Below are 19,464 nucleotides of genomic sequence, written 5' to 3' on the forward strand. Positions count from 1 at the left end.
TATCTGACTCATGAAGTTTAATTTTGACTTGAGTGTCCCTTTAATGTTTAATTTGAAACTAATACTACTAACACTGACGCAGACCTAGCAAATATAAATTTCTATGTTTCCCTTATATGTCTATGTATCTGTGTTATTGCTTAGTTATTGCACATAAGATGCTATACCTGAATTTGATTTGTTGGTCCAATAATCTTCACAGGAGGCGGCTGGCAGGGCTCTTTCACAACAAAAATCTGCTTGGTAAGGAAAGCAGAGCTCACATTGTTGAAGACTAAAACATTCACAGTAAACTCCCCTTCTCTGAAATTAAACAAAACAAAAGAAATAAATGTTGAGAATTTAATAAAAATCCATATTTCATTAAAATAGAATATTTTATAGACACATTAAAGTTCTAGTAAAGTTCACACAAGAACTGATATCAGTGTGTTTGCAGAGCCAACTGAGGCTTGTTTAACAATTAGATGGAGGTAAATTTGTTTTCAGAAAACTTAAAATTATTTGTGCAATATATGTTAACTTTATCAATTTAATTTTTCTATAATTTGTGTCATAATCAGATTATAATCATACACAATATATTGTGAGTGTCTACAGCTAATATATTGGGGCCTATCTATGAAGCTCCGTATGGAGCTTGAAGCCCCGTGTTTCTGGCGAGCCTTCAGACTCACCAGAAACACCAGTTATAAAGCAGCGGTCTAAAGACCGCTGCTCCATAACCTGTCCGCCTGCTCTGAGGAGGCGGACAGACATCGCCACAATTCAACCCGATCGAATACGATCGGATTCATTGACACCCCCTGCTAGCGGCCGATTGGCCGCGAATCTGCAGGGGGTGGCATTGCACCAGCAGTTCACAAGAGCTGCTGGTGCAATGCTGAATGCGGAGAGCGTATTGCTCTCCGCATTCAGCGAGGTCTGTCGGACATGATCCGCAATGTCAGATCATGTCCGACAGGCCTTTCATAAATAGGCCCCATAGTTTTTACAGTCAACGTGTGCCTTCATGACCAAAATTAACCATAATGCCTCATACGTATCCCATCTCTAATAAATAACAGCTATAATATATTCACAACATGTATAAGTGATCATTTTGTTTGATCCCTGAGAATAATAATTCAGGAAACATAAACTGAATGTTAATTTTCCTATACTTACATTCATCACTCTTTCAATACAAAGATATGAGATTTGAAGAAATAAAATGTCAAATACAGTTTCCTTATTTTCAAATGGCAAGTGTTTGAACTTACCAAAAGTTCCATTCCCAACTCAGAACTTTTTAGTAAAACACATCTTGCATGTTATTTCAAGCATACCATTCATAACTATTTAAAGAGATATCTGATAGTATAGTGAATTAGCTCTATTGTTTAAAACAGTAATTCAATTTGTGAATATGCAGAGGCTTGAAAACTCAGGAATGATTAACCTTTGTACATTTGTTTGATTCATAGTAGGTCTGTGCATTCGGGTCATTCGTGATGATCTAAATGCGGAAGAAGGTGACCGCTTGCAGCATTCGGCTCTTTTCAGAGACGTATTTATTTTTGTGAAAATCCAGATCTTAGTGTGTTGTACTTTACACGAATAAATGTGGCTTCGAAAAGAGCCATCTGCTGCGAGCAGCTGCCTTCTTCACCATTCAGATAATCAGAAATGATCAGAAAGCACAGACCTATATTATAGACTATATTTATTCACATCTATAAAAAGGCATAGATATTATCTTGACGTGCATTTCACCATTCTCTATAATGCTGTTTCAATAAATGTTATAAAAAGAGGTACTATTGGTAGACAGATAGATAGATAGATAGATAGATAGATAGATAGATAGATAGATAGATAGATAGACCAACAAACTCACACCACACCCTTAAATGCCATATGACAAATTACATACAATAACATAAACATATATAAACACAATCTATTTCCATGTTTTGTATGTGTCTAGGAAAATTTACAAAAGCCAGTGTCACTCTTGTTTGTATCTCAGTTTGGTTGGTTGAAAGCTAGCATGTGTGGCTGTAAGTTAGGGACCCAGGGAAAAGAGACATTGACAAAGTCTTGGGCCTATCACTATTTGGCTAACTGCTGTAAATAAATAAATCTTCCATTTTGCTTTTAATCTAGCTGTGTGCATACAAGTGAGTGCTGGACTTTCTATGTGTTGTGTTGCATATAGATTATAGATATAAATATAAAGATAGATGGCTTCCTCTAACCTCCAGAAAAAAACATAAAATCCTGACTATAACTTTTAAAGCTCTCAATAACACTGCTCCTCCCTATATCTCCAAACTAGTCTCCAGATACTCGCCCTCCCGTACCCTTCGCTCTGCTCATGACCTCCTTCTCTCCTCCTCTCTTGTCACCTCCTCACATTCCCGTCTACAAGACTTCTCCAGACTGGCCTCTATTTTGTGGAACTCTCTGCCTCGCTCTACACGACTCTCCCCTAGTTTTCAAACATTTGAGCGCTCCTTAAAGACTCTACTGTTTAGGGATGCATATAATTTACACTAACATTTTTCTATCTTAGTCACTCTCCTCCTTTAGCTATCCTCCTGAACCTCCTTAGCATTTAAGCCTTTGAGCCTAGCTGCTCTGTAGATCACCCTCCTGAGAGATGATTTACAATAGTGAAACTCTTGGCAGGGCCCTCTATCCATTTGCCTCCGATAACTGTCACTTTGCATATTAGACCCATGTCTTTAGCGCTGCGAAACCTGTTGGCACTCTACAAATAACTGATAATAATAATAGATTATAGATAGATAGATAGATAGATAGATAGATAGATAGATAGATAGATAGATACTATAGACTTACCTTGTAAACACATGATTCTCAGTTTTGTTATTTCCAGGTCTAATAGACCCATCACCAAAGTTCCACAAGTAATTGATGTTTGCTCTAGAGTTTGTTCTGCACTCAAATGTCACACTGGCATCTACTAAAACCGATGAGCTAGCAACAAGACTATGAGGAATCACTCTACTTTGTATGAAAATAGTATGGATGTCAGATGTAATGGAAGATATTTCATTTGAGGCTGTAACAATGACATTATACCTGTTTTGAATAAAAATGAGCATATTTTACAATAAAGATAAAACAATAGTCTAAATTTTGATTGTATACATATGTTATTAATGTTTTTCAAAGCAATAAAGGCTGACCCTTAAAGGGACATGAAACACAACATTTTTATTTCATGGTTCAGATAGAGAATGCAATTTTAAACATCTTTCCAATTTACTTCTATTATCTAATTTGCTTTATTCTCTTGGTATCATTTGTTGAAGAAGCAGCAATGCCCTACTGGGAGCTTGCTAAACACATAAAGCATATATTTGCAGCCACCAATCTGAAGTTCCTGAGCCTACCTAGATATCCTTTTCAACAAAGGGTACCCCAGGAAAACAAAACAAACTAGAAGTAAATTGGAAAGTTGTTTAACCCCTTAATGACCGAGGACGTGCAGGGTACGTCCTCTTAAAAAAGTCACTTAAAGTAAAAGTAAACTTAGTGCTTCTACTCTGCAGATTTACATAATTACCGTCAAAACAATAGCACTTTCATTCATGACTTTTTTTTTTACATTACATAAATAACGTTTTCGCCGCATTTAAATGCATATTTGTATAATCTTCTATTCAGCCCGTTGGTGATGCGTTAATTAACTTCCTGGTCACGTTTTTTCAAGAGACCAATTGACTTTCTGGCCGATCGGCGGCCAGAAAGCTACGTCACAGCCTGCTCGCAGCCAATGCGCATGCGCCGAGTGCAATATAAACAAGGTTATGCCTGTCGCGCGTTCACAATTTGCGCATGCGCATACTTGACCATCATTTCTTGCCAAGATTCTCAGCGTCTTAGCAGGCTGCTCCGAGCTCCAAAAGTCAAATAGAGTTAGAATAGAGTTAGCCACTAATCGCAAATCAAGCGTATCGTAGTGTCAAGAAAAAAAGCGTCTAGTACACACTAATAGCATAATACTGAATGAATACATTCTTTCTATTCATTCAGTATTATGTAGCCAAACAGTTTGACGCATGCGCGTTTTCATTAGGGGATGAGAAAGTTCGCATGCGCATTGGTAGCCGGATCGCAGATTAGCGCATGCGCAGTAGATCCATATATCGTGAACGAGCTTTTAGTCTACGTATAGAGCGGGTGTGACCGCTCTATACGTAATGAATACAAAATCCAGGAAAAGGAGGGTGGGAGGAGCAACGGACAGAACGGTAGGGAAAGAAAATATAAAAATATAAACTATTAGATTGAAGAAAATAAAAAACAAACCAAGTGAAAATGTTATATTAGTGCTATAGATTATAATGATATGTGGCAATATGGAAACATTTACTTTCACTTTAACGACCAAGGACGTACCCTGCACGTCCTCGGTTTGGAAAGCAGCTGGAAGCGATCCTGATCACTTCCAGCTGATTTCCGGTTATTGCAGGATGCCTCGATATTGAGGCATCCTGCAATAACATTTTTTACCCCTCCGGTGCACCCACCGGACATTGATGGCCGCATTCGTTGGTGGGTGGGAGCTGAAGTGGGAGGTGGGTGGGCGGCCATCGATGGCTTCTTAGTCAGAGAGGGGGGCGGGATCGGTTGCGGTATCGCCGGGGGCGCGCACGGGCGCGCGCGCGTGCACGGGGGGTGGCGGGCGGGCACGTGCACGGGGCGGGAGCGGGTGGGAACCGCTACACTACAGAAAAAAGGTACAAGTTGATTGTAAAAAAATATAAAATAAACTTATTTTTTTGAAAGCATCTAAGGGATCAGGAAGGGGTGGGGGGTTGGTATGGGGGGGGGGGGGAAGCTACACTACAGAAAAGGGACATTTTTTTTATATATAACAGCATATTTTTCACTAAAATGGGTACTGGCAGACAGCTGCCAGTACCCAAGATGGCGCACATTAAGTCAGAGGGGGAGGGTTAGAGAGCTGTTTGGTGGGGGATCAGTGAGGTTGGGGGCTAATGGGGATCCTACACATAAGCATATGTAAATATGCTAAAAAAAATGCACAAAAAAGCCAAAATTTTCCTTTTATTTTAGTACTGGCAGAGTTTCTGCCAGTATTTAAGATGGCGGGGACATTTGTGGGGTAGGGGAGGGAAGAGAGATGTTTGGGAGGGATCAGGGGGTCTGATGTTTCAGGTGGGAGGCTGATCTCTACACTAAAGCTAAAATTAACCCTGCAAGCTCCCTACAAGCTACCTAATTAACCCCTTCACTGCTAGCCATAATACACGTGTGATGCGCAGCGCCATTTAGCAGCATTCTAATTACCAAAAAGCAACGCCAAAGTCATATATGTCTGCTATTTCTGAACAAAGGGGATCCCAGAGAAGCATTTACAACCATTTGTGCCATAATTGCACAAGCTGTTTGTAAATGATTTCAGTGAGAAACCTAAAATTGTGAAAAATGTAACATTTTTTTAAATTTGATCGCATTTGGCGGTGAAATGGTGGCATGAAATATACCAAAATGGGCCTAGATCAATACTTGGGGTTGTCTACTACACTACACTAAAGCTAAAAATACCCCAAAAAGCTCCTTACATGCTTCCTAATTAACCCCTTCACTGCTGGGCATAATACACGTGTGGTGGGCAGTGGCATTTAGCGGCCTTCTAATTACCAAAAAGCAAAGCCAAAGCCATATATGTCTGCTATTTCTGAACAAAGGGGATCCCAGAGAAGAATTTACAACCATTTATGCCATAATTGCACAAGCAGTTTGTAAATAATTTCAGTGAGAAACTGAAAGTTTGTGAAAAAATTTGTGAAAAAGTGAACGATTTTTTGTATTTGATCGCATTTGGCGGTGAAATGGTGGCATGAAATATACCAAAATGGGCCTAGATCAATACTTTGGGATGTCTTCTAAAAAAAATATATATACATGTCAATGGATATTCAGGGATTCCTGAAAGATATCAGTGTCCCAATGTAACTAGCGCTAATTTTGAAAAAAATGGTTTGAAAATAGCAAAGTGCTACTTGTATTTATGGCCCTATAAGTTACAAAAAAAGCAAAGAAGATGTAAACATTGGGTATTTCTAAACTCAGGACAAAATTTAGAAACTATTTAGCATGGGAGTTTTTTGGTGGTTGTAGATATGTAACAGATTTTGGGGTTCAAAGTTAGAAAAAGTGTGTTTTTTTCCATTTTTCCTCATATTTTATAAATTATTTTATAGTAAATGATAAGATATGATGAAAATAATGGTATTTTTAGAAAGTCCATTTAATGGCGAGAAAAACGGTATATAATATGTGTGGGTACAGTAAATGAGTAAGAGGAAAATTTCAGCTAAACACAAACACCGCAGAAATGTAAAAATAGCCTTGGTCCCAAACGGACAGAAAATGGAAAAGTGCTCTGGTCACTAAGGGGTTAAAATCGCAAGCTCTATCAGAATCATTAAAGAAAAAAAATTGGCTTTATGTCCCTTTAAAGGAGCTAAGTTTCAACAACCAAAGGATAATTCTAAGAACACTAAGTTGATTTTTTTTAACTTGCATGCTCTATCTGATTCATAAAAATGTAAGGCTAGATTACAAGTGGAGGGCTAAATTATCGCGCACCCGCAAACAGGAAAATTTGCCCATTTGCGGGAATGCGAAAATTAATAGCAACTAGCGCTTAGAAAATTAAACAGAGATCAGATATCTGGTTAATTTTATAAATATGTCCCAAATGGCCCCAAAATACTGTCTAGTGTAGTTTATTAAAAAAATAAAGATGGCAGCAACATTATTGTTTTTAAAAGATTACTGCGCTAGGCAGTATTTTGGGGTTAAATTTGGTGGGAGTTGGGCCTTTACATTGCAGTCAATGGGGAACTGTGTGTTCCCAGTAAATATATATGTATATGCTAATATACATAAATATTTATGTGTTAATATGTGTATATATACTGTACATATTAACACATAAATATATATGTATATCAGCATATATATATATATTTATATTTGCTGCACTACCTACCCCCTACGCTGGCACTGAAGTTCTGATGCCGTCTCTGACAGCATCAGAACGAAGCTCCCATTGGGAGCTTATGGAAGTGCAATGCTTTCCAGCGATGTGAACGCTGAAAACTTGTAATACCAGCGCACATTATCCTGCACTGGTATTACACAGTGGAGCGCAAATATTGCTTTTAAAGTGTTCATACACTACTTTTTTAAACACAAACGTGGTATTATTAAAACAACGTACCTATTTGGCTTTGTATATGTTTTTGATATAGATGTTGAAGTAGTTGTCTCGGACTTTCCATATCCAAAATGCCAAAAGAATTTTAAATTACCAGCCTCTTCTGTTATTACATAAAACCTAATGCTTGTCCCAGTTGAGAAGATGGTGCCATTTGTGAAAATGGAAACAGCTGAATAAAGAAAAAATATATTTAAAAAAATGAGAACCATGTTGCTTACTAATTTTACTATTTGTTTAAAAACTACTGTTATGAGCACTGAATATTTATGATAGCATTGGAGATGTAACATTTTTCTTATTAAAATATATATTTTAGCATTTTAACAGGGTTTATTATGTGCTGTATAAAGGGTCTAGTACAGTGTTTTTCAACATCAGTACTCAAAACATCCAATCAGCCAAATTTGCCTATCTGAACTAAAGCCCAGGTGAATAATCAGCTGATGGTGAGAGCAGGTTAGAAATCATGGTTACTGATTAGCTGATTATTTCACCTGTGCTCTAGTTTAGATACCATGAAATTCTGTTGTGCCCAGGGGACTGGAGTCTTTGGAATTTAGTTACAGCAAAAAGGGGCATTTCCATATGTTGTATATGTGTGCACTTAAAGGGATATAAAAGAGCAAAAATAAAATGCTCTAATATGGTACAGCATGTTATTATTGCACTATTGCTTATATATAAATGTGTGCTTAACCCTTGCAAATGGATTAAACACATAGTTAAAGTCAGCTCTAGACTAGGGGGCCTATTTATCAAAGGTCTTGCCGACCTGATCCGACAATGCGGATCAGGTCCGCAAGACCTCGCTGAATGCGGAGAGCAATACGCTCTCCGTATTCAGCATTGCACCAGCAGCTCACAAGAGCTGCTGGTGCAACGCCGCCCCCTGCAGACTCGGGGAGTGTCAATCAACCCGATCAGGTTGAATTCCACTTGAAGGATCCATCCAGCCGGCAAGAAGTCTTCATCCATGCAGCCTCTTCTTTCTTCATCCATCCGGCACGGAGCAAGTCCATCCTGAAGACTTCCGGCGCCGAGCTCCTCTTCAATACGGTCACCTCCGTAAACTGGAACTTGAATGAAATTGACGTCATTCAAGATGGCGTCCCTTGCATTCCTATTGGCTGAAAGGTTCCAATCAGCCAATAGGATTTGAGCAGCTCTCGTCCTATTGGCTGTTCCAATCAGCCAATAGGATTGAGCTCTAATCCTTTTGGCTGATTGGAACAGCCAATAGGATCAGAGCTGCTCAAATCCTATTAGCTGATTGGAACCTTTCAGCCAATAGGAATACAAGGGACGCCATCTTGGATGACGTCACTTGCATTCAAGTTCCAGTTTACGGCGGTGACCGTATTGAATAGGAGCTCCGCGCCGGATGTCTTAAGGATGGACCCGCTCCGCGCCAGATGGATGAAGATAGAAAAGGCTGCATGGATGAAGACTTTGCCGGATGGATAAAGATAGAATAGGCCGCCTGGATGAAGACTTCTTGCCGCCCGGATGAAGACTTCTTGCCGGCTGGATGGATCCTTCAAGCGGAACTTCAAAAACTGTAAGTGTATCGTCGGGGGTTAGTGTTAGGTTTATTTAAGGGTTTTTTGGGTGGGTTTTATATTTAGAGTAGGGTCTGGGCAGGTAAAAGAGCTAAATGCCCTTTTAAGGGCAATGCCCATACAAATGCCCTTTTCAGGGCAATGGGGAGCTTAGTTTTTTTTAGATAGGCTTTTTATTTGGGGGGTTGGTTGGGTGGGTGGTGGGTTTTACTGTTGGGTGGTGTTTATATTTTTTTTTACAGGTGAAAGAGCTGATTTCTTTGGGGCAATGGTAGTTTATTGTAGGCTAGGTTTTTTTTTTATTTTGTTAGGGCTATTAGATTAGGTGTAATTCATTTTTATTTTTGATACTGTGGTTTGTTTTTGTAAATTAGTGTTTGTTTGTTTTTGTAACAGCTTTTTTTGTAATTTAGTAATTTTTAATAAGGTTAAATAGTATATTTAAATAATTTGAGTAGGGTTAGGATTTTTTAATATGTAAAATAGTTCATTTAATTGCTAGTTTAATGTAATTGTAGTATAATAGTTAGGGTAGGTTAATTAATAGTTTAATGTATTTTATTTTAATTCTACAGGTAAGTTTTAATTTATTTTAATATAGGGATGTTGTCATTTTAATGTAAAGTTAGCGGGTTGTTAGGTTTAGGGGTTAATAACTTAATTTAGTTTATGGCGATGTGGGGGCTGGCAGTTTAGGGGTTAATAGGTTTAGTTAATGGTAGTGATGTGGGAGACCAGAGGTTTAGGGGTTATTACATTTATTAAGGTGGGGGCGGGGTCCGGGAGCGGCATAATAGGGGTTAATACATTTATTTAAGTGAGGGCGGGGTCCGGGAGCGGCGGGATAGAGGATAATAACTTTATTAAAGTTGCGGCAGGGTCCGGGAGCGGCGGGATAGGGTTTAAACATTTTACTATAGTGGCAGCGTTTAGTGACAGGGTATAAATAAAGTTGGGAAAAAGTCAAATAACAGCGAGATCGATGACTGCTAGTTAACAACAGTCCGAAACTCATCGCCCCGTACTTGGTGCACGGCTTTTTGAAGGCTTTTTTTATAAATATGGAGATCATATTCAGGTCCAGGGCCGCGATATTAGGCAAGCGTATTGGTGCCGGCGAATGCAGCATAGTTGAGGCTTTGATAAATATCCCCCAATGGCTCAGAGGAAACAGTTTCTGATTGGTTGCATCACTCATAGTCTAATTAAAAAAAAATATTGCAAAGAGGCTAGTAGTGTATTTCAGGCTCCTTAGATACTATGGGGTAGATTTATTAAATGTCGGAGGGACATGATCTGCTGTAGCGGACAAAGTCCGCCCGACATCGCTAAATGCTGACAGCATACTCGGTTGACATGTAACATTGCACAAGCATTTCTAGTGAAATGCTTGTGCAATGCCGCCCCCTGCACATTCACGGCCGCTAGCAGGGGGTGTCAATCCTCCCGATCGTATCTGATCGGGGTGATTGCTGTCTGCCGCCTCAGAGGTGGCGGATAAGTTAAAGAGCAGCAGTCTTAGACTGTTGCTTCTTAACTTTTGTTTATGGCGAGCCTTTAGGCTTGCGCGGGAACCGCTGTATTCGCGTCTTAATAAATCGTCCCCTAAGGCAGTAAAAACAGTTACAGCTCATGCTTCAGTTTTCTATAAGGTAGTGGATGTTTGCTGCATGCTCTTCATTGGAATTGAGAAATTCTGTCAATAATAGTTATAGTTCTAGAGAAAAAAAAATATGTAAACCAAAATGTCACCATGGGCTCAGTTTCTGACACAAATAAAGTAATACAGTCTTGTTATAAATGCATAGGATTGTGTTTGCTAATTAACTGTATTACCTAAGCTGCTGTTCTGTTCTATACATTTCAATATAATACTATTTAAAAGGTTAGAAGCATTTTGAAAATGAAACAGAGACTAACAGTAAAATATAATTTAAGTACATCTCCAAGTAGGACAGTATATAGCAAAACAATTTATATATAACATTATTATCATAAGGTTTTACTGGGCGCAAAAGATTAGTTATTGAATTAAAATACATTTTTTACCATTAAAGGGATATAAACCTATTCTTTCTTGCAGCTAAAAGAAAATATTATAAAATCTTGTACTGCTTTTTTTTGTAAAATGGATGTTAATGTACGGAAAAAATGCCTTTAGTAAAAATATGAGTACTACAATATTCTTTCTAAAAAAACAAAAAGCTACATATACAAGAGACAGCAGAATAAAATGGCCTCCCATAGGTTGTTCCCAGTACAATTAACTTTTATCAACTACTTAACTGAGTACATTGTCCTTTTTTGTTTCCCAATGATTTATTTTACCAGATGCAAACATTAAATATATTTGAAATTGCACCTTTAGGTTTATTCTAGCAATCGAAAATAAAGATTTGCCTTTGTATGTATGACCATGTTCTTGCTAGGAATAAGTTGAGGTTTCAGTAAGCAAAAGCAGCTTTTTTCAAAGGCAAAAATAATATTGAAGGAAACAAATTTAAATACAGTGTCCCTTTAAGTCTCTACACTTTCTGTAAGCTTTAAAATCAGAATAAAGGGACATAATACACTAGATGTTCCTTTGCATAAATGTTTTGTAGATGATCCATTTATATAGCTCATTTTTGTTTTTTTTAAATGTATAGTTTTGCTTATTTTTAAATAATATTGCGCTGATTTTCAGACTCCTAACCAAGCCCCAAAGTTTTAAAGGATACTGATGTATACCTATTCCAGCTTGCTCCTGTTTGTGTAAAGAGTCTTTTCATATGCAGAGGAAGGGGGAGGGGGGGGGAGTGTGTATTAAAGATGTATTGAACGCAATTTGTTCTCGACCTACATGATTTCTTTGTCCACTAATACATTTTTTATATTATTTGCTTGGTTTCTAGGGATCCATAAATATATGTATTATTACATTTGAAAATGTAATAATGTTACCCTTGAATTTGATCTGCCATTTAAATGTTTACATAGAATGAATGCTAAAATGTTAATACCTGTAGAGTCACTTTCAAGTCTATAAGAATGATCATAAGAATGTTAATATTTGGCTATTTAGATGTAATTTAACGAATAGGAAGTTAACTTCAATTTTCTATCAGTGAATGTTGAATAATTATTAAAAATATCAGTAAAAATAAATAAACTTTGCTAAAATTCTTTATTTTTAACACATGTACCCAGACTTTTATCCATCCCTATAGGTTAACGGATCATACTAACCTTGCATTATATTGTCATTTTACACATTTCTATATCATTATAATTATTTAAATGTATCTTTTGTTCACCAATAGGTTTCTAAATTTACATACGCTTCATCTTGTACTGTACTGATACGATTTTCCAGGCCGTCTGATTTCCCACTTTGTTCACTGCAACAACGGTGATGTTGTACGTTGCTGCTGTAGAAAACTTGTAAATAATGACTGGTCCTAAAGAGAGAGAATATAAAAGATGAAATAGCAGTGAAGTATATGTTACTGTCTATATACCACTGAATGTAATACTGAGTACCAAAAGATAAGTATACTATAATAGTTCATACCTTCATTCCCATAGATTGCTTTGTTATTTATGCTCCACCTATATGACACATTGCTTCCTGTTTTGAGAGATGCTTTGAAGAGAATGGTTTCATCTTTATGTACTGTGCTAGAATTCATAGCCAACAATAAATCTTTTGGTGCTGTCTCTACATAATATGGACCAAGCTCTTGTGTGGCATTAAAGAACTCGTTAAATGCAATAACTCTAATGATAAAGACTCCAGCTGAAAGACAACATAAAACCATGGTTATTTTCATTATTTACACCAGTTCACTTAATTTACCACTTACATATTACAAATAATTAAAGAGAGCATGCAGTTTTAACCAAATTTCCAATTTACTTTTGTTATCTAATTTGTTTTGTTCTCTTGGTATTCTTTGTTAAAAAGATACCTAGGTAGGCTCAGAAGCTGCTGATTGGTGGATGCACATATACTGTATGCCTCATGTTATTGGCTCACTCATGTCAACTGCTGTTTATTCAATAAAGGATACCAATAGAATGCAGCAAATTAGATACAAGTAGTAAATTGGAAAGCTATTTAAAATGTTATGTTCTATCTGAATTATGAAAGAAAATTGCTGGGCTTCATGTCCTATTAATATAATATTATATGTTAATACTTATAAAAAAAATTGTCCCACGCACCACAGATACAATTGATCAGTTTCAGGAAGGAAGTCACATACGCATCAGTCTAAGTGATAAATATATTTCAGAAGCGGTGGGGATTATATTACATAGCTCTTATGTGGCTTATACATATTTAAATGGAAACTACACATTATTTTGTGAGAAAGATAGTAAAACAAAAGTGGTTTATATTGATATTGAAAATATCAGGAAATGCGTGTTGTATACATACATTTTCATTGGTTACCAGTTGATAGGGACAAAGCTCTGTTTGTAGAAGTGAGCAAGCTTCCACAATTTGACACAAAAAAGTAGATTTTTTTTTCTACTCTGAAACACCCAATATAAGCACAATGTAACACAATTTAAAAAAACGTGGCACAGTACCTTTTTTAAACCTATGATATGCTGAAGCTCCATATCCGCTACCTTGTACATTGCCCTTGATATAAACTGATGGAGATCCATCTCCAAAATGAAATACAAAACTGGTTTCGACTGCACTGCTTGCACGAAATTCAAGTGTTTTTGTAGAATAAAATCCATTTTCATCCTTAATAAGTGTTGCATGATCAGTTCCAAATGGAAGATAAGCCTTAAAAGCGTCAATGGGACCCAATACTTTAACATATTCAACATGGGTTGGAATCCATGGGTAGCCATAAAAAGGACTTGATACGAATGTAGTAAGGTTCCATGTTCCAGAAACATTTGCAGCTATGCTTACTGAACTGAAACAAAAGAAACATCAAAACACTAAATTGGAATTCTATGTTTAGAGTTGAATTGATATCTAAAGAAGATGACAAACTTACCTTTCAGAAAGAGAATAGCAGGTGAATGGACCACAAAAAAGCCATGTGAAAACAAACTCGGAACCAGAAGGAAAATATACAGTGGCATTGATTAAGTCACCTAATTTAATTTGATGTGGAGTGACCAATGTTACATCCATTCCAACAATAGGTTCTTCTACTACTGCTTCTGCAACTTGTTCCACTCTGCTAACGGCATTGGAGACAATCAGAGTCACAGTATAATTAGACGCCTGAGTAAAGTTGTGCTCATATGCGAGTACAGAGCAAAACAAAGGGCTGTAAAAACAACCTTTGATGAGCGATTCATGAGAATAAATACTAATGCTGTCTCCATCTCCAAAATCCAGTAGTACAGTGTAGTCTTGCTGGGGTTCCACTACGACAATAATTCGGGTTGGCTGGCCTACAATAGTTCTATATATAGTCATGGAAACATTAAGGATAGGGTATTGTACTACGGTGGTCATCCTTGCCCAGAGGCTGCCAAATGAGTCTTCTACTTGAAGGTCTATGGTTAAATTACACGGCACTACAAGATCTAATTTCAACTGAAAATACAAACATAGCAAGAATTTTAAAATATATTACAAACACCTACATAAAAATAATACTTACTGTAAATATGATAGCTGGTAGCAACTATTTATTTTTAACTTGTGTCCTAATTGTCCTAATTAAACAATTATGTAAAAGGGCGTTCTGAAGCAAACTGATATGCTCTAAGTAACTAGAGAATTAAATGTTTGCATTACTGGCACATGCAAACTATATGTTCTCTTGCTAAGGAGTTTTAAGTGAGAGCTCAGATAGTGATTGGCAAGTTGTACAATGGACACTCCTGACTGGCTCCCTGGCCTTTCCTGCTTATGAGCTGCAATGCTTGTGGCTCATGAGTGGGACTTTACGTTCGTGTTTAACCCATCTGCCTGGGTTAAATACATAGCTAGGGTCAGTAATGCCAAAATGGCACGTTCTAACGAATCCAAGAATCTAATTTTTGCATTAGACTTATTACCACACAGGTATAGCATAAGTTAATGTACTTTGTAATTATTTAAACATTATAACTATGCATTATTTGAAATAACTTACATCTTGATTAATAATTAATTTGTCACTCGTGCGATAACTTTTTACTTGGGCATATTAGCACGCACATTACAAGTTGAAAGTAAAAAAGTAATGCAAGAGCGAAATCCTTTGAGTGCTAACTTCGAGGCCTCTGGTTTTGTGACCGCATTAACTTCATTTTCATATAGACATTTATGGGGAACGCTGTTTTAAAAAAAAAAAAAAACTATCACTTATCACGCACTAACCCTAAAGCCGAATATCTAATTATTTAAAGGTATAGATATATCGAGATATATATAAGAATATCTATTTAGAAATACATAGAACATATTCTGCTATGTGCAGAACATTGGAACATGAAATATTTACAGTAATTTCTCACTATGGGGCCAAATTATCAAGTGCCAAATGGAGCTTGATGCCCCTGATTCCGCGCGAGCCTTCAGGCTTGCTGTCAGGGTTTTTTCCCTGTTGTGTTTGTCATGTGCTGCTGGCAGCCATTTTATTCATCTCTCTTCCTGACTATGGTGCATTGTGGGGGATGCTGCTCATTTCCTGCACTTCCTTTTATGGCCAGACTGGTGTGCATCATCCAAGTGAGACAGGATGCAGTCTCAGAATCTCTGTTCAGTATGCTTTGCCTTTGCATTGTCTCAGACCTGTTTGTGAGAGTTCCTGTGTATTACCTGGCTGCCTGACGTCCTTCCTGGTTCCTGATCCCTGGCTTGTTCCTGACTCTGCTGTTTTCCTTGTTCCTGATTCCGGCTTGTCTGACTATTCACTTTGGCTCCTGACTCGGCTTGTCTGACTAGCAGCTGTGGTTTTGACTCCTGGCTTGTTATTTGACTTGTGGACTTTTTATTATTTTTTGCTATTAATAAAGTTGTGATTATGTTTGCACTTCTCGTCTCAGTCTGATTCCTGGCACCCTGACACTCGCCAAAAACAGCAGTTATGAAGCAGCGGTCTAAAGACCGCTGCTCCATAACTTGTCTGCCTGGTCTGAGGCTGCGGACATCAATCCATTGGATCCTATATGGTCGGGCTGATTGACACCCCCTGCTAGCGGCCAATTGGCCGTGAATCTGCAGGGGGCGGCATTGCACAAGCAGTTCACAAAAACTACTTGTGCAGTGATAAATGCCGACAGCGTATGCATTTATCAATGTGTGGCGGACATGTTCCGCTACATTGTATCATGTCTGCTTGCACTTAAATAAATCGTCCCCTATAACATTTTATTACAAAATGTATATTGCATAAATATGCTTTAACATGTTTTCATCTACTTAACTGCACTTATATATCTGCCTTTATATGTGTACACATGTATTTATGTGTTTATATATTTATATATGTCTGTAAATACATATATACACATATAAATATATAAATACATAAGTACACACACGTGTATGTGTATATATATATATATATATATATATATATATATATATATATATAAACACACACATATCTTTTTTAGACAAAATGTATCTTTATGTTAAAGGGACATTAAGCCCAAAATTTTTATCTCATGATTCAGATAGACAATACAGATTTAAACAACATTCCAATTTAGTTCTATTATCTAATTTGCTTAATTCTTAAGATATCCTTTGTTGAAGAAATAGCAATGCACACAGGTGAGCCAATCACACAAGGACATCTATGTGCAGCCACCAATCAGCGGCTACTGAGGCTATCTAGATATGCTTTTCAGCAAAGAATATCAAGAGAATGAAGCAAATTAGATAATAGAAGCAAATTAGAAAGTTGTTTAAAATTGCACGTGCTTTCTAAATCAAGAAAGAAAAAAATTGGGTTTAATGTCCCTTTAAAGCCCTTTGGCTGCCTTTTTTTTCTTACACCTGAGATCTCATATCTTTGAGCCTTTATAACTTTTGTGTACAATATTTTTTTTAACTAATGTTTATAAGATAATGTTATTATGAGTGTAACTGTACTTTGTAATGTATTTTTTATGTATTTTGTGCAACTTTTCAGTTTTGCAAAACAGTTAACCAGACCTCGGAAATCATTCTAGCTTAAATCGTGAAGTGATTGCGTTTACTTTCAACTCGTAATAGTAGTGGTAAGCCGACAAGCGCAAACCCTTGGGATAAATCCCTTAATCCTCGGGCGTAAACGTTTGGTCTCCACTCATAATCTAGCCCACAATGTGTATCTAAAACTGTGTTAAAAAGATAAATGCAAACAAAAGTGAATAAAAAACATATACCTTTGGTAGTCCAATATGACTGCTATTGGTTTCACTATCTGAGAAGAACCAGCGATAAATATAATTGGAACCTCTAACAATGTCAGCAGAATAGCTCACAAAAGATGGAATCTCAGATCTGTAAATAGAACAAAAGTGGCAAATTCTAAATAACATATTTAATGAACATTAGGATTTGTATAAACTATATTTCCTATTACTGCAAATAAAATAAGTGTCCTATTTATAACTGTTTCAAATTGGCCACAGCAGAGAAGGTAACTTAAGTTACAACATGGCAGTTCTCAATGTTTTATAGACACTAAAGCGTTACACTTATTTTGTCAATATTTAAACAGCTAATGAAATTTTAAAAATATATATATACATTTTATTCTCAGACTAATCTTTTCTTTGAATGCATCCTTCTATCTAGCATTTATTTAGTACTTAGGGGTCAATTTATTATAGTGCAAGCCTATCATGTCTGCTGCACATCGATAAATGCTGTCAGCATTTATCATTGCACTAGCAGTTTTGGTGAACTGCTGGTACAATACCGCCCCCTGCAGATTTGCAGCCAATCGGCCGCTAGCAGGGGGTGTCAATTTGGTGAACTACAATTTGTGTCTCCTGCAGTTTAAAGAATATATTGAATATTGAGTAATATTTAATATTTGTATTTATATTGTATGTAAATTACATTGGTTGTTGGAGATGGAGTTGTGGAAACTGTCTGTATTTCATGATTGGTTCTGCCATGACTCGCTTATTGTTTCTACTGCAAAATGTCCCTCAATTTTATTTTTATTAAATATTGACAACTATGTTATATGAGGAAAGTTTGTTTTTAAAACCATATCCACTTTGTTTAATGTTCTAAAGTTTTAACTGGCACAGACAGCATCTTTTAATGTAAACTGCTATTGTTTCTTTGTAATTTACAGGATAACTAATAGAAAGTTACTACAGATAGCTTTATTTTACCTGAAGGATAAAGCAACTGTTTTTGGTCCATGGAGGGTTAAACCCTTTACAGGTTCCTGAATCACAATGACTGAAGAGATTTCTGTAGCACTTTGATTAAGCATTAAACAAACTTTGTAAATACCGGTATTCCTGTATGTATGGGACACGTTGAAGCTACAAGAATAATGCAAAAAATAAACATAACTATATATAACGTGCTTGAACAAAATAGGAGTGCATGAATTACAAAACATAAACATAATTATGAGAAGGTAAAAACAATGCAATCAGGATACATTGAACTTAAAGGGGCCTATTTAACAAAGGTCTGTCGGACCTGATCCGACATTGCGAATCAGGTCCGACAAACCTCGCTGAATGCGGAGATCAATACGCTCTCCGTATTCAGCATTGCACCAGCAGCTCTTGTGAGCTGCTGGTGTAACGCCGCCCCCTGCAGATTCGCGGCCAATTGGCAGCCATCAGGTGGGTGTCAATCAACCTGATTGTACTCAATCGGGTTGAATTGTGGCGATGTCTGTCCGCCTGATCAGAGCAGGCGGACAGGTTATGGAGCAGCGGTCTTTAGAAACACGGGCCCTAAAGCTTCATCCGCAGCTTGATAAATGGGCCCCATGATGTTAGTCCCAAATAAAATACTATGCGCTAGCGGCTAACCCAATACATTATCCGATTGGTTGTCACGGGCCAATTAGATCATGCATTAATGCCTATCTCCTATGTATGATCTGATTGGTCCATTCGGGATGAGCACTAACGCCTTGTAAGATCCCCTTACACCAGTAACCATACATGTAACATGTATGTGAGGCATTATACACCACACATACATGTTACACCATATATACGACAGGTACTGTAATTCCCTCATCTTCACTATCTATTTTTGCTTTTGCCTGGGGGGTTCAAGGGGGTAAAGCCCCCCTTGTAAACCTCATTCACCAAGGTTCACTTGGGGTGGATGCCAGAGGATCTACGGGGTGCCCACCTAACACCCTAGGTAGAGGCAAAAATAAATAGTGAAGATGGAGGAATTACAGCGCCCATCTGATTGGCCTGTGTCTCCGTGAGGTAACCGAATGCAAAACCAATCAGATAATTATTTTTAAATAAGTAATTAAAGGGAAATGATAGTGAAAGTTAAACCTTTATGGTTGAGATAGATCTAAAAAGATACAAGCAAAAAGAAGCGCACCCACAAAGGAACTAAGAGTAGTTTAGGAGTAAAAACAAACAAACAACACCTTATTGTAACAAGTGCACACTTCAAACCTCTTTTATAGCTGAGGTACACTATTTCAGTTTATCAGAAAACTGAAGTCTGTATTATCACGCAGTTAC

General features: G+C 37.2%; 1 protein-coding gene across 1 annotated transcript in view; it reads right to left on the reverse strand.

Moving 5' to 3' along the window:
- Positions 1–17,895, reverse strand: part of LOC128661512 (polycystic kidney disease protein 1-like 1) — a 199,675-nt gene extending 181,780 nt beyond the window's left edge. Inside the window, 9 exon segments of the mRNA XM_053715762.1 lie at positions 168–303; positions 2,848–3,090; positions 7,271–7,439; positions 12,150–12,269; positions 12,383–12,607; positions 13,408–13,751; positions 13,836–14,386; positions 17,155–17,272; positions 17,837–17,895. Coding sequence (XP_053571737.1) covers positions 168–303; positions 2,848–3,090; positions 7,271–7,439; positions 12,150–12,269; positions 12,383–12,607; positions 13,408–13,751; positions 13,836–14,386; positions 17,155–17,272; positions 17,837–17,895 — 1,965 coding nt within the window.
- Between the last annotated feature and the right edge of the window lie 1,569 nt (positions 17,896–19,464).

Source organism: Bombina bombina, chromosome 5 (genome assembly GCF_027579735.1).
Source record: "Bombina bombina isolate aBomBom1 chromosome 5, aBomBom1.pri, whole genome shotgun sequence".
Classification (NCBI taxonomy): Eukaryota; Metazoa; Chordata; class Amphibia; order Anura; family Bombinatoridae; genus Bombina; species Bombina bombina.